At 38.6% G+C, this 17,155-nt stretch overlaps 1 protein-coding gene across 1 annotated transcript in view; it reads left to right on the plus strand.

The window, feature by feature from the left end:
- Positions 1-17,155, plus strand: part of CWC27 (CWC27 spliceosome associated cyclophilin) — a 1,011,903-nt gene that overhangs the window by 888,434 nt on the left and 106,314 nt on the right. Inside the window, exon 13 of the mRNA XM_086960691.1 lies at positions 11,974-12,077. Coding sequence (XP_086816817.1) covers positions 11,974-12,077 — 104 coding nt within the window. The remainder of the gene's footprint in view (positions 1-11,973; positions 12,078-17,155) is intronic.

Below are 17,155 nucleotides of genomic sequence, written 5' to 3' on the forward strand. Positions count from 1 at the left end.
AGAATACCGCTGTCTGGTAGAGTTTGACCTAAAAAGAAAATAGACCATTATGTGTAAATGTAAATGCAGTAGTACTTGTATAGCGCACGAAGCACCCATGAGGCATCTCGGCGCTTGTACGCATACCGCTGTGGAACCCTTCCTGGCTTTTACCAGTGAAGTGCCCAGTCCTGGGCACCCCCAAGGTGAAGCCAGGCATCCTAGCGTTTTTGGGGCCGTTGTGGAGATTAAGCAAGCTATTGCCCAGAGTTGCAGAGTGGGACCCATGAATTAGAATAGGCACCGAGGCAAGAATTATCAGGTCCGAGGAAATTGAGCCCAAGACCCGCCGAGGCGGGAATTGAACCCTGGTCCCGGGCTAGACCTCTGCATCAGGGTCTGCCGCTCTAGCCATTGAGCCACACTTCTCCACTGCAACAATGTTCAGTATGTGCTCAAACTAAGATATCTCAAAGGAAGAAAGTAGGATTACTACAACCATTTCAAAGGCTCCAATAGTAATAGTCACACGTATCCATGTATCTTAGTACAGTTTTGCCTCCATTTGACTATCTCACTAAAAGAGCAAACTTTTTCCCCTTTCAGCCACCTATCCCGGCATCAACCACTGGATAAGAAGCTGTCCGAGTGAATGGCTTACCACCAGTCATCATGATAAATGGTGGTATTGGTTTATAGCCAGGTACTGGAGTTAGTGGGAGCAAAGGTTAGGAATCATGCATTATTTGTCTACGAGGTAGCACCTACAGACAGAAAGACTCAATCGGACTTTGGAACAATATTTGTGCTGCTTCCTTATGAATTACTCTGCTCAGAAGACTCAATTCCTAAAACAGACTTTTCGTACAATAATACTTTTCATGCATCTTTGTGGTATCTCCCTTTCGGTTGTTCCTTTGGGTGCCATCCCCACATTTGGTCTACAGCATATAAGTGCTCTCTATTTCTGTCCATACAAAACCTCTCCCAAGATATGAGCACTCTACACATATCTGTTCTGAGATATTTTAGACTTGTGTATCATTATGGAACATCTAGACCAACCTTCAATATAGGTGAGCAGGTCAGGCTTTCCACAGATTACCTTTCCATTCTTGGAACACACACCAAGTATGGCCCTAAATATTTTGGTCCCTTTCCGGTGGTACAGTTTGTGGGATCAACTGCATTAATGTTAGACCATCCTGAAAATTCATCTCTTTTTCCACATCTCTCACATTAAGAACTCAATGTCATCAACTCATTTGAATTATCTGCCTACAATAGTTGATGAAACTCTGGAGTATGCATTCAACACTTTCCTAGACTCCAGGTTGAGTAGAAGACAGTTAAAATATTCAGGTGCATAGAAAGGGTAAGAATGTTCCATGCAGACACAAAGAAAGGACCCAACAGTATGATGTGTCGGTCAATCCTGGGAGCCGACCTCAGTTATTCATGCTCCATGGCTGGTAGTTGTCTTTTATAAAGGTTATTTTCCAGTCCGATACTCAAAATGGAAAGGTCTTTTGATGGGGATGCACTGTCAGGTCACAAGACATGGTGGCAAAGAAAAGATTTTGGCTACATAAAACTTGGAAATAAGCCAATAGAGGATACTGGCAAAGAAGAGCAAATCCTTCTAAGGCCTAAGAAATAAATTGCACTGCACCAGTGTCTCTAGAACTTTCAATAGCAAGAACCCATCCAGATCCCTAGGGACAGAGTTACTAGAAAGACGTACCATGTGCGTAAACATGCTATCTAGCACTAACAGGTGTTATGACTCCTTCGCTTTTGCTACAGTTCTGCCATCTTTTTGTTATTTTCCTTGTCAGATCCCTCTGCCCTTAACTTACAGTGACTTTGTTTTGGAACTATGTTTATGGGATGCGTCACCCCTCTCACAGGTATCTCCTTACCAGTGCTGCAGTGTAATTACCTCCTTGGCTCTTGGACAGGAATTCATGTAAACTTGGGGGATAATTACAGTCTTCCTACACTCTTCATTGGTTAAGCCATTACGTGAACTTTTAATAATACATAGGAGTATTGCTGTGGTACTGTCCCACTTAATTGTATTCTCTCTCTCAAGGTGGGACGATGCTGATCCTTTTACATCTGCCAAGACGCTGTGCCGTAATATTCCAGTGATAATAATAATAATAATAAATTCTTTATTGTTTGATTATTTAAAATCTTACAATATTGCCAAATATAAAAAAAGATACATTAAAAGCAATTACTTCCTAAAAAAAAGCTCGTTAAAATTTCATTAAGCTCATATTTTATAATTTATTCTCCCAATTTTTTAATTACTAGCATTAAGAACCTTACGAAGGCAGAGTTCATGATTATATCATTTGAGTGAAGACAAATTTTAAGTGCCTGCCTGCATGTCCTTATTTTACGTATATTAAAATGCAATTTAAGTGATGTGTGTCTTTCATTACAGAGTCCTGGACAAATACATAAGAGGTGGACAATATTGTGTTCTCCAGCTTTGCAAAGTCTACAAAATGTGTTACTCTTAGTTTTTTTCCACGGGGGGAGGTGACTAAGGCCCGGTAGAATTCCAAATCTCGCTTTTAGGAGACATTGTTTACTTTTTTCAGACCAGGGGATTTCCAAGTATTCTTATACTTTCTTTTTTTGATATCCATTAATTACCGACCATGAATGCTTTGTTTTTGCAAGTGTATCTTTATCATGTACAAGTGATAGGTGGTTTGTTGTTCGATTTACTATTTTTTTAAACGATCCATTGGTTATCATGTTATTCCAAATTGGCATGATTACAAACTCTTCTATTGCTTCATTAAGATACTTCCATGCAGATGACTTCATATTATTATTTATTTCTTGCCAGAGTAACTGAGATATATGATTATCATGGTCGTGTTCTATCCGATACCAGGTTTTGATAAACTGGCCTTTTCGTGCAAAATATTGATTATTTAAACCAAATTCCAATCTAATTTGTGCTGGTGATGCATTGTTTGGAAGATAAAAAAGAGATGTGTATGTCTTTGAAAGAACATTGTTTATTAGTTCAGCATCCTTCCCCATTAATGCCTCACTGCTGTATGCTATGGTTGGTAATAATTTAGCCCCTATAATTTTCAAGAGCGGCTGACAGGTTAGGTTCCCAATCGATTTCTGTGATATCCTGAATGCTGCAGTTAGCGCATTAGCTTTTCTTTGTATATCCAGTTTTTGTAGATGATATTTTCCCTTATGGTCGAATAGTACACCCAGATACCTGTACACTTCTACTTGTTCCAGTTTCGTGCTTTCCATATACCATTTGTTTTTTTGTCTCAACTTTATGTTCCTAGTAACCACCATAATTTTTGTTTTAGTTTCATTTATCACCATTCCATTTTCCTTAGCATACGAGATTGTTCGGTTAATTAGACGCTGAAGTCCAACCTTGGTATGACTTAAAAGGATGGCGTCATCTGCATACATTAGGTTAGATATCTGTTTGCCCCCTAGTTTTGAGGATGTGCATTTAGCTCATCCAGATTTCCTGTTAAGTCTCCCAAGAATAAATTAAAAAGAAGGGGGGCCAGCAAACATCCCTGTTTTAGCCCTTCTAGTGCTGGGATCTCCTTTGTTAATGTTTGGCCGTCCCCCATTCTCACTCTTACCCAGGTTTTACTGTATAACAATTGAATCAATCTTAATAGTTCAGTTGGAATATCTTTATCCAGGAGTTTTGTCCACGGTAGATTTCTTTGAACGCAGTCAAAAGCAGCTTTAAAATCTACAAAGCATAGATACAAGGGCTGTTTAACTCGGAGTGACTTTTCGATTATTAATGATAACGCCATAATGTTCGTCATTGTTCCAAGCCCGTTAATAAAACCAGTCTGGTTCAATGGTAAAATCTTGTTTTCTATTACGCATTCATTTAATTTAATTAGAAGTACTCCAGCAAATAGTTTGGCATCCGTGTCTTGAAGGGTGATAAGTCTATAGTTTTCCGCTAGCGCCCAGTTTCCTTTCTTAAATATTGGGGAGATTAGGGATCCTCGCCAGGACTCAGCGATAATACCTGCCTCTATGACTTCTTTAAATACCTTATCTGGGTAGGTCGACCATAAGTCTGGGGTTTCTTTATAAAGGGCAAATGGTATCCCATTGGGTCCTGGTGCCCCATCATTCTGTTTCTTTATTAGTTTTACTATTTGGTCTTTTGATATTGAAACATTTTCTTGCATCTCATGCCTGGGTATAATAGTTAGTTGTGTTTTCGTATTGATTATTGTACTTCCATTACAGGTTAGATGTTTTCCTAAATATGTAACCCATTCTTGCTCAGTTATAGTTGATGAAACCACCAATTTATTCGGCCTCACTAATTTGTTTATGATTTTCCAAAATTCTCTTGCATTTGCTTGTTTGCTTGCATGAAATAATTTTTACCACAATTCCTGTTTTGCTTGATATTTTTCATTCCATATTAACTTTTTTAGGTGTTGATTTAATAATTTCAATTTAATTAGGGTTTCCTCATTAGCAGTCATATTTTTTATTTGTCTTCTTATCCTATTCCGAGTTCTTTTTAACTTCGTTACTGTATACGGAAGATTTATATATGAATCCTTTTCTTCTCCTTTTTCTTTTACACTCCTTATGTTGAGGTTATCTTGAGTTTGAGGTTTCACTATTTTCCTGGTGAATTCCACCCATTGTTCAACTATTGTTTCCATTGGTCTTTCATTGAAGCAACTCTCTATGAAAATCTGGACTTGTTCATTCATCTTATCCTTATTCAGATTAGTCCAGATAAGTTTTTTATAATTTATCGTTCCAGTGTACCCCGACACAGTATGGTAGGATTGGTTAATGTTGTTTCTGATATGGGTGGTCATTATCTGCTGACAATGGTCACTATCACCAACGTTAACTAACATATATGAACTTACATTTTGAAATATATTGAGTGATACCATTGTATAGTCAATCCTAGTACTTGCATTGTGCGTGATATACGTATATGCTGGGGGAGTATCCTCTTTAAATCGGCCATTAAGGATTCGCAAACCCAGTGCTTCTATGTCCTTAATGAATGTTGTACCAATTTTGTTTAGTGCATATTTAGTCATAAAACCTAGATGCTGTTGGGGGATTGACCACTGAAGGTCTTGCGATTGTGTGATGTCATCCTTTGTAAATGGTACTAAGAAATTCAGGTTAAAATCCCCCGTCGTCACATAGTCCACTAATGGATTCTCCAGCATTTGTTCCAACAAAATACTGTTAAGATTTGCACATATAGTTGCTCTACTTGTTTTTGTTGGATGGATATATACATTGATCATAATTAATGACCTTATCTTTTGATCAGTTGTTTTATATTTCAGTTATACAAGTTGCTCATGATCAGCCTGTAGGTTACTGGAAATAAAGGTTGCTAACCCCCCACTCGGTCGTCCATACTTGTGAATTTTGTTTGCATGTTCATAATAACCTACATAACCCTCCAATATGAAAGGGTGTATTTCCCAGGTTTCCTGGAGGAATATAATGTGACATGGGAAGGGTATTGAGCTTATTTGTGCATTATAAAGCTTTGTCCCCACTCCATGTATGTTCCATGAACACATTCTCATCTCCATTACTTTTGTTTGGGGGGGTAATAATGTTATTCCTTCATTGATCTATATTGTTATGAAGTGCCTGGGAAATCCATTTTTTCATTTATTGCTGAAATGTTTTCTATTGTAGTAGGTGGTGATGTTACTCCTGTTGTATTACTAGATCTACCCCGGGCATTCCTTAGCACTGTTCCTTTTTGTTTAGTGTTTTTTTCATTTGGGACATGATTTATCTCATTAATAAATGGGGTAGGATAGACTTTTGGTGCCTGCTTAGTGATGACAATTCCCCAGGTTTTAAATGTCCTAAGTTCTTTTAAGATTTTTTCTGCTATTAACATTGAATTTAAAGTGATCAATGCCGATTCTTGAGGACTATCCTTATCTGCAATAAATTCAATGGAATTAATATCGTCATTCTTAATATTGTCTAATGTTGGAATTGATTTAAATAGTCTAAGGATGTTCCCTCTATTCAGTGTGTCATATCTACCTCTAGATTCGTATTCAGGTTTAAATATAAGCTGTACTTTCTCATTTATTCGTTGATTTTCTTTGCAAGATACCTCCAGATCTTGGTTCGTTCTATATGTAATTAGTTTTTTTCCTTCCCGATTTTCAATTACAAGATGGTCCCAATGCGGTAATATAGTTTTAGTCTCTACTGATCTTTGTATAATGCTTCTTGCAGCATCATTCTCGTTAGATCTAAAATACGTTTCTGTATTCACATTATGGGTTTGATCTTGTTGCTGGGATGTTTTTTTTTTCGTTACTTTTAACGGCATAGTGTCATTCATTCCATTCATATTATAGAGTTCCGAACAGTCCTCCTGCATTTCATCTTCTCCCAATATTTTTTCCTTAACCAACGGTCGGTTAATTATAGTCATCAGTTTTTTTCCATCCCTTTTTTTCTTGTTTTAGGATCTTTATTCAATGTTTGTTCCAATACTGGTTCTTGTATAAGTATTGAGAATAATTTTTTTGTCTCATTCTTAGTTGTTGGAGAGGTCTTTTTTTCCTCATTTGATATTTCTCTTTGTACTTCGTTTTTTAAAATTATATCTTCAGTTTTTGTAGAGGCTTCATACGTATGGTTGTTAGCTTTTTTATTTTTCCTTGCTTTACATAGTTTTTTTCTTTGTCGTATTGACATAGTATAACCATTTGTATCCTGTTCTTTACATTCATACTCTACCCTTGCTTCCGTACTGGACGTTTCATCATTTGTATGTTCCATTGCTTGTATGTTTATTGATAAATCTTTTCCATCCTGTATGTTTGCTTTTTTTTGGGACTTCCCCTATTTCTTCATTGTCGACACTTGCCCTGGAGCTCTTATTTTGAGCTCTTATTTTCCATTTTAGCTGACTCAGTCTTTTCACATTTGTATTTTCTTATGCTTTCTTCCTGGCCATTTTCGTTTTTAATAGCCTTTTTTGTGTCTTCTATTATAGTATGCAAAACCTCTGGTATTGCTACTAGCTTCTCCATAAGTGGGCTGCAGATAAAATCAATGTCCGTTCTTTGTTTTTCATTTTGTACTCTGACTATCAGACCATTAAGCTGTGCAAGTTTATTATCTATCCCCGCAACTGCATTTGTCATCATTGTAAGAAGGTCAATTTGAATGTCCATCTTGTTGGATTGGTATTTTAACACTTCTAGAGTTAGTGTTGATGTTTGATAAAAAATATCCCAATTCATTCCAACATCTGGGTGTTTTATTCCTTTTTGATTGTATTGTATTTCCCTTCCGTTCGGTTGTTCAGTGGGAGTTGCATATTCTGTTGTAAGGAGGATGTGAGTTTTTGGGACCAGATCTTCAATTGTTTTATTACTTTGCCATAGTCTATGAATTACATTTTCTTCTTGTTTAGCATTCCCAGTATTATAACTTTGTATACTAGTTTGTTTGGTCATATTTTCTTCGACTGGTGACTGCTGTTTTTTCATAATTTCTACATTTATTTCTATAGGTATTACTGACAACTTTGATTCCATCATGTTACTTTCAATTAATATATCTTGTTTTTCCAATGCTTCTAAATCATCTAGTTCTATTGGTTTATCTTGTTGATTTAACTCTGGAGAAATGGTTACATTTAGCATATCCTGATCTGTGATTTGGAATTCATGGTCCTTCTTTTGTATGTTAGAATCTCCGTTTTGCGGGGTACTTTGCATGACTGACTGGGTATAGAGACAAAATATCGACTCCAAAATATCGACTGGACATAATATCGAGTTTTTAATATAGACTGGACAAAATATCGACTGGACATAATATCGACTACAAAAATATTGTTTTTCAGGTAAGTGAAGTAATATCGACTGTATAAAATATAGATAGCAAAAATATCGATTTTTTAATAATATATAATATTTTATAGTGTATTTTTATGTAATAATATGTGTGAATAGTGTGTATTAATGTTATAAAATATTTTATTACATGAATTTTGTTTTTATAATAATTGCGTAATGTAATTCTGTAGCGGGTTGTGGGTTTATAGGGGAATAGGGTGGGAAGTAATTTAATAATAATTAATTAATCAATATATGTTTGTTAATATTTTTAATTAATAATTAATTGATAATTAATTAATATTAATTAGTTAATTAATTAATATAATTTTGAACATATTTTGTATTAGTAAATAATTGTTAATTAATTAATTGTAATTAGTTAATTACATTAATTAGAGTACATTTTTAATATATATAATTTTGTGTAATTTTTAAGTAATTAATTTTGAAAAAATAATATTAATTATTAAAATAATTACATCTAATGTTCTAATATATTTACTTTATGGTTATTGTTAATTAATAATTAATTGCTAATTAAATAATATTGATAAATTTTGGGTAAAGGAGCATTTTTAGGGTTCTGGGTCAGTTTTCAGTTCATGGGTAAAGGGGTATTTTTAGGGTTCAGGGTCAGTTTTCAGTTCATGGGTAAAGGGGTATATTTAGGGTTCAGGGTCAGTTTTCAGTTCATGGGTAAAGGGGTATTTTTAGGGTTCAGGGTCAGTTTTCAGTTCATGGGTAAAGGGGTATTTTTAGGGTTCATGGTCAGTTTTCAGTTCATGGGTAAAGGGGTATTTTTAGGGTTCAGGGTCAGTTTTCAGTTCATGGGTAAAGGGGTATTTTTAGGGTTCAGGGTCAGTTTTCAGTTCATGGGTAAAGGGGTATTTTTAGGGTTCAGGGTCAGTTTTCAGTTCATGGGTAAAGGGGCATTTTTAGGGTTCAGGGTCAGTTTTCAGTTTTTGGGTAAAGGGGCATTTTTAGGGTTCAGGGTCAGTTTTCAGTTTTTGGGTAAAGGGGTATTTTTAGGGTTCAGGGTCAGTTTTGGGTTTTTGGGTAAAGGGGTATTTTTAGGGTTCAGGGTCAGTTTTGGGTTTTTGGGTAAAGGGGTATTTTTAGGGTTCAGGGTCAATAAATAAGATTTTAAAAAATTATTTTTATTATTTTCATTTATTATTTAATTATTATAATTTAATTTAAGTCGTTTTAAGTATATTTTAGTAATTAAAATGTAATATTAATTTAATTTAACACTGTTTTTAATAAAGTCGATATTTTTTACATCTATATTTTTGTTAACGATATTTTGTAGTCGATATTTTTGTACTTACCTGTTTGTAGATACAAACTCGATATTTTGACTGTCGATATTTTGTCCACGATATTTTGGCAACTCGATATTTTGTCCGTCGATATTATTTCAGTGATCCGACTGACTGACTTGCCAAGTGGATTTCTCAGTACTCGTTGGTTTAATTGGAGTTTGTAATTTGTCATTTTCCATATCCCTTTGCATTGTGATAGGAGCACCAGCTGGATCTTTTAAGAACTCAAACTTATCCGGGATTTTTCCTGATTTTGCAAACATTCTGGCTATTGGGGAGGTTAATGTTTGATTTGCTCCTACAATATTCGCTTTAACCTTTTTTAAGACCTTTGGTTGTTGTACTTTCTTTGTGCGTCTTACAGTTGTTCCCGACGTTCTCACTTTGCCAGAGCGCATAGTCGCTCTATATTTTCGTACGTTTTCAGCACTTCCCTATATTTTTATCCCAGACCTTGCTGAAGGAAAGGTGCTCAAATCTGTTAGGCCAATCAATTAAATAGATACTTTCACTCAGTTTTTTTTTTTGAGGTTTTGTTATCACCCTGGTGTTGTAAGCTTGGGGCCAGTAAGTTGGGGCGTTGTTGACACAGTGCGAATGCCTCCCTCTGGTGCTTTGTGCCTGCAGCCTTTGGTTTGCAGCGGCGTTGTTTTCCCAGCGCTGATCTCCGCGCTCACGCCTGCATATCACCTGCGTTCCACCAGTACACAGTCAGCCCCCGATGTCTTCTCCGGCTCGGTCTCTTTCGGTCACAGGCTGGCCTCCCCGGTTCAGAGGGAAAATGTGACCTCCCACTGGTGGCCGCTCGACTTTGCTACTCAACTCTGCCTCTTACTCACCCTCAAAACGCTCACCCTCCCAAGCCTGTCTGCCCTATAGGTGAAGGACAGCTGCCGTCAGGGAGAGAGCGGGGGCGAGGGCGGGGCTGAAGGGAAGAGCTAAATAATGCAGCAATGTGGCAATAAATGCCCCAAGTTAACAATTTAAACGCCAGCTGTCCCAGGAAATTAATACCGGCTTTTAAATCAGCCTTTTCGGAGACTTTCTAACTGCTGTGTTATGGCTGTGTGTTCAGGAGGACCTCGCTCAGGAGGACCTCGCTCAGCTGCTTGAGACTCCCACAGCACCACACTGGAGAGGCCGGGGCTCTCTCCTCACTAGCAGCACTCTCAGCACACACAGCACTCACGGTTCTCGCAGAGCACTCGTGGCAGCTGCACACAGTTTTTCCATAGCTTTACAGTGCTCAGAGCCGCTGGGATCACTGCTTCCCCCGCTATACTCAAATCCGCTTCGCACCTCTTCTCATCTCCGGTCCCGGCCCCCGGCTCTACGGTACCACTGTCCCAAGGCTCTCAGACCCGCTCTCTGCTCTGCTCTCTGCGGCTCTCTGCTGCGCCTAATATTCCAGTGCAGATTTTCCACCAACCAGTCTGCAAGAGTTAGTCTGTCTTTTCTCTCTATTTCCTTAACCCACCTAATCAATCAATTAATTAACACTTTCAATCAGATTGATTGATCTTTATAACCCTCTTTTCCCAAGCCTTGAGATATCTACAGGGGGTGAACGGACCTCTAGAGGGAAGAGGAGTCTTTGCCGCAACATCCTTAATGTTGGATAGAGCTTAGGTTCTCTAAACATACTTGTGCGCCTGACGACATGGATGTGTGGACAATCCCACCCCTGTTGCCTTCCTGGCGTGTTCCTCTTGAATCTGAGTTATTACAATTGCTATTGAGAGACGAGGAACTAACTTTATTTAGATGGGAAGTTTAGTTATTAGCCCTACTATCGTAGGAGTGATCATCTGTTTGATAATAAAACATGTCAGCTTTCTGAATTTTGTTCGCTTTGGGCGTTTTCTTATATAAATCAAGCCGAAACCATCTGTTCTTAACGCTCAGTAAACTTCTAAATCGTAAACTCTGTTCTTTGGTCAGACATGATGTGTAAATTTGTGGTGCCATAGTAAGGAATGAAGAAATCCAAACACGCTATAAAGATAGTTCTCCAATGTGCAGTGGATGGTTACTAATAACTTAGAAATAAAAAGATCATATTCAGATAAAATACCTTTTTAGACTTTGTAATACACTAGCATATTCTTGCTGTTAAAAAGGTAAGAATACTATAAATCTGTGAGGGAATGTCAAGTGTTTTCTCTAAAATATAAACGTAATGTTATAGTGATATGCAGACAGTACCTCATGCTGAAAAGCAATTGTGTTGCATGGGTAATATGAAAATGGTGTGTGGTTGTTTAGTTTAAATGTGAGAATCTAGAAATAATTTGTACAGAGGCAGAAGTACTCTATCTTCAGAAGGCGAATTGTTTTGCTTCATTAAAAAGCAAGATGCTACCTTGTAAACACGGACGTTTTTGAGGGATTACTCCCATTTCACAACAGGCGCCGGAGGGGTTAACTGGAAAAGAAGCTGAAAGTATACTTATATGCAAACGAGACATGTTTTAAACACTCAAGAGGGAAAGGAAATGCTTGCAGTCTCACAGCTGCCTCACTAAAATGGAGTATGGACTGTCATAACCCGAGCTTCTTCATAGTGTTTGCTGTTATGGGAATGTCATTAATACCTGTATTTGTTAATACACCGTATATTTGTGCTTCGTATAAAATGTAATGCTGATTCTTGAACTTGCAAAGAAGTTTTAGACTCTTGTGTTTGCTGCTTGCTTTCAATCATCTGATACAATTTTTCATGTTGTAACTATAAATTGTTTTCCTTCCAGACTCTGGCATTGCTGGATAAATTTAAATCAAAGCTTAATCAGGCTATAATTGACACTCCAGAAGAAGATCCTATCGAAACTGAGGTGGAGGATGACAGTGGGTGGTAAGGATTTAGGATATAAAAATATGGAATGTAAGAACATAACATGTACTTGTAAAGTGCACGTTCACCTAAGGGTATCTTGGCGTTGAATAACAGATGATTATTGTTACCGAACCTAATGGTACTCATTTTATTGGCCTGAGAAGGATGAAAGGCTCAGTGGACCGGCTGGGATTTGAACCTGTGACCATGAGGTCGAACACAGGGCCCTACAGTGGAGGCATTAGTCCAGTAAGCCACCAGACCCGGCATAAGAACAAGTATGAGTACCTTTGATGGCAAGGGGTTGACAGTTTGGGAAAATGATTAAATGAGACATTGTCTAACAAAGGTCTACCGTGTTTTTAATTGCTATTGTCCCTGATGTGGATAAAAACTTGCACGCTACCAGCTTCTACTGATAAATGCCCCTTTCCTTTCATTAGAATCATGGGGCATCCCTATTGATACCGTAGTAAATAATAACACTGTTCCAGAGCCTTAAGTGTTTTTCTTGAAACATTTCAAATTTCTGGCTGATGCCCCACCTCACCGGAAATCCCTCTAATTTGTCTACATGCCTGTTCCCTTTCTTACTTGTTGGATATCAACCACTTTTGGCTCCCTTGTAAAAGGCTTTAAGGAATGAATATCCTTCTTCGAAGCTGCCCCACACAAATAATATCTATACTAATATAATAAAGAGAGAGCCCAAACCTTTGAGGCGGGTAATCTCAGGAACCACAGCACCAATCACAACACCCAATACAGCGTTGGAAAGGGCAGTTGCAGCAGTAGGACATAGGCTATGCAGACGCCCACCATATACATTTAAAAGGTAAAAGAACTGTGCCAGCAAAGTAGTCCCATGTGGGCGTGTCTGTGTTGTGCTGTGGGCGTGTGCTGTGGGAGTGACAAACGCTGGGGGCGTGTGGTACGTTCTGCCCTTCATGCCATGTGTCATATCGTGTGCTGGGGCGTGTGCGGGGCGCGGGGTTATGGAAAAAAAAAGCGAGCGTTGTGCCCAATATTTTATTGTTTTTTCTTCCCAGGTTCTGTACATTCCAGTTCCGGGTGTCCACCCTGCTCCCTTTAAATACCCCTGCACCCCATAATCCTAACCCACCCTTACTCCTTAAAATACCCCGACACCCTTAAACACTAACCCATCTTAACCCTATAAATATACCCTGTACCCCAAAACCCAAACCTATCCCTAAGAATACCCCTGTACCCCAAAACCCAAACCTACCCCTGAACCCTAAAAATACCCCTGTACCCCAAAACCCAAACCTACCCCGATCCCTAAAAATACCTCAAAACCCAAACCTAGCCCTGAACCCTTAAAAAACCCATGTACCCCAAAACTCAAACCTACCCCTGAATCCTAAAAATACCCCTGTACCCCAAAACCCAAACCTAGCCCTGAACCATAAAAATAACCCTGTGCCCAAAAACCCAAACCTACCCCTGAACCATAAAAAATACCCGGTAACCCAAAGCCCAAACCTACCCCTGAACCCTAAAATACCCCTGTACCCCAAAACCCAAACCTAGCCCTAAATCCTTAAAATACCCCTGTACCCCAAAACCCAAACCTACCCCTGAACCCTAAAAATACCCCTGTACCCCAAAACGCAAACCTAGCCCTGAACCATAAAAATAACCCTGTACCCAAAAACCCAAACCTACCCCTGAACCCTAAAATACCTCTGTACCCCAAAACCCAAACCTAGCCCTGAATCCTAAAAAATACCCCTGTACCCCAAAACCCAAACCTAGCCCTTAACCCTAAAAATACCCCTATACCCCAAAACTCAAACCTAGCCCTGAACCCTAAAAATACCCCTGTACCCCAAAACCCATACCTATCCCTAAAACCCTAAAACTGTCCCTGTACCGCATAACCCAAAACTATATCTGAACCCTTAAAATACCCAAACACCCCAAAACACATACCTCAGTACCCCAAAACATATACCCCTATACCCATACTTACCTTATCCAAACAACAACAACAAAAAACATGCTTTTACCATTCATGCATTTACAACGAATTTCGTTGTAAATGTATGCATGGTAAAAGCATATAAAATGTAATGCCATGCGTTATAATGGCATTTCGGAGTCATGGTACTTTCGTAATGAAAGTATACGGAGTGATGGTATGCGGAAAGAAAGTTGCAGAATAATGGGTGTTTACCCTCCCCCGGTAAGTACATTGGTGGCACGGCGGCCCACATCTCCAGCAACATACTCAAATGCACAGGTTTCTCTCATTGATGACCAGCACCGACATACACTTTTAGACACACCTCCCGCCACAAGTTCTAGAATTGCGAACTTTAGAGCTGGGGAGCTACGTTCGAATCTCGGCATCAGCTCAATATCCTGTGATTCCAGGCAAATCGCTTTGTCTCCCCATGCCTACCACAAATGAATGTGTTCTTCTGTAATGTAAATTGTGCTCATGCCGTGTTGTCGAGTTTGTGCTATATAATATTGCAAGGGAAAATAAAGTAGGGAAATTCGAGTTCCCACACTACTGAATGCACACTCTTAAGTGCATCAGCAGTGCACTGTGATTCAAAGCTTTTCACAGGCCTGTCACATATAAGAAATGCTATCAAAACGAAATCCTACAAACAATATACTACTGCCCGGCAGCAATTCATACCCGGACAACGTCGGGACGGGCTGCTAGTTTACCATAACTGAAAACTGAAGCACACATTTATGTATGTGTTCTATGCAGTTCTGTTGTTCAACTAGAAATGTTCTGCATTTGGTATCACCAGGGTTGGTCCCAAGTTGCCAAAACGGCTTAACAAATGGCTTAAAAACTGTTGCCGGAAAGCTAGTATAACCAAACCAGCGGTTAGTTCTAATGTTGCCCAAGTAGTTTGCATGTGCTGCCCATCACTGACTCTGTTCAGGACCAGCTTGATCATTAGTGCAGCATCGTAAATGTGGCATGTACCTCTTGCCTTGATTGTGTCTTAAAGATCTCAAGGCTAGTAGATTCCCAAAAAAATGATTCAGAACAGGCTTAAGAGCTACATGTTTAAAAAAAAGAAACATGTAAGTGTCTGGAGTGCAATAATGACGCAGGTGATATCTAGATTACACTCTCACAGTAAGAAGTACCTTTATGGTCGATATTTCTTTTGGTTCCCAGTAGATACATAGTGTTTCCATTAGCGTACGTTTTGGAACTTTGGGTTCGCTGATCAGAAATGTTTGACCCCGAAGAATTCTTTGTCTCTTTGCATAGATGACTGGCAGGCATTTATGCTTTTTAATTCTCACCTACCAGACGGCTTTAGCTGTCTGTAGGCCAATAGCTGTTGTGCACCATACCAAACACTTACAGTAGGCTTAGATCCTGCCCTTTGCTTATCATTGGTTTTGTCACTTTCGTTTGCTTGCTTCTTAGCTTCTTATTTAATAGCTTTCCCTCCTCTTCTTGTGCTTGTTTCTTCCATGTAACATAGCTTACTTTATTTTTTCAGCTTGCTCAATCCGATGCATGCTGCTTCATCCCTCAAATCCCCGCCTATCCTATTCTCTGTGTTGCACTCCAGTTCATCCATTGTTTCCCAGCCCCATCTGTTTTTTATTATTATTATTTTTAATTCTAAATCCTCCCTCCACCCAAGCTCCTACGTTCTTCCCGGCATTCTACAACACCCAGCTCCTTCTGGTCTTTTCCCACTTCGGCCAGTGCTCTCTGGGTTTCCTTTGACGTTGACTTCTATCTGAACAAACATACCTGACCTCTCCAACTCGGCTGAATCCAGAATTCAAAAGCAGAGGTACATATGTTAAATGTGACTATGGGGGCGGCAATATGCAATAATCTAAGTATTCATAATGGATAGCTCCCTTCAAATGCTTGTATGTAGTACAGGATCAACCTAATAAATGTCTAATAATTTCTGGCATTTCTGGTGACCTGCTTGGGGGTTGTGTACTTGATGGCAATGAATTCTGGCTTCAACAGTGCTGTTTTCGATGGACTAAATTTGCAAATCAACCTTTGCCAGTTTAAGCTGTACACATTCCGGAAGACTGTGGACTCATGTTCTTTATTTCCTGTCCTCTTAAATAGCAGAGATCTTCCAAAGCACTTTAGCATTCTTTCACCAGAACTGATGACAAAACGTAATCCAGAATGAAACTCCAACCTATAAATACACACCGCAACTTACTAGGGAGACACATTTTGGGTGAATAACTTTTAGGGCGATCACATAAACTAGTTCCAGTTTACATACTAGACAACTCCATGAAATGCTAGAACAAATACAACAAGCATTTGCAATGCAATAGGGCTCGCATTTACGCGAGTTTGAGCTATTGACATTGCAAATAACGATGTTTTCGTTTTTAAAACATAAATAAAAGGCACTGTCATTTACAACACCAGTACTTGATGAATGCTTCTCGAAGGGGAAAAAAACAATAACATTTTCAATGCCAATAGCTCAAAACAATGTCATGGCGAGACCTATTGCAATGTAAATGCTTGTTTTGTTTGATAGCCAGCGTACAATTGCTTACCTTATCCAGACAAAAGCATGAAGTTACAAACTGTAAGACTGGAGCAAATTCTATTAGCAAGTTGGTGTTCACAAGGGCTCATAAGGCGCTATTTAAATATCAATACTATAGAAGGACAGCACATTGTGTTCATATTTTAGCGCAGATTGCACCTGCTCAATAGAGCATCATGGGTTGTTGTATGTTCAGTGACATGTATTTAAGAGACTATCGGCATGCAAAAGTAGCTCCTTGATGACTGGTATTTTTCATACATGTTACATCTGAATGAACCCGTCTGGAGTAAAATTAACATCTGACATTATTCATATCAAATAATCAGAATTCTCTTCTCATGATTAGTTAGCCAAAAAAGCTCACTCTTCTGTTCTTCGCTGCCACTCACCACATTTTCGTTGCATTGATAAAAGGCGGAGACAGAGGAAGATACCAAACTGAAACTTCCACATCTCTGTTTTTGACATTTTCCAGTTTGATGCCAAATTTTAGAGTGTATGTATTTATCTTTCCACTTAATTTGCTGCATTTTGTCTACA

Source organism: Lissotriton vulgaris, chromosome 3_1 (assembly GCF_964263255.1).
Source record: "Lissotriton vulgaris chromosome 3_1, aLisVul1.2, whole genome shotgun sequence".
In the NCBI taxonomy this organism is placed as follows: Eukaryota; Metazoa; Chordata; class Amphibia; order Caudata; family Salamandridae; genus Lissotriton; species Lissotriton vulgaris.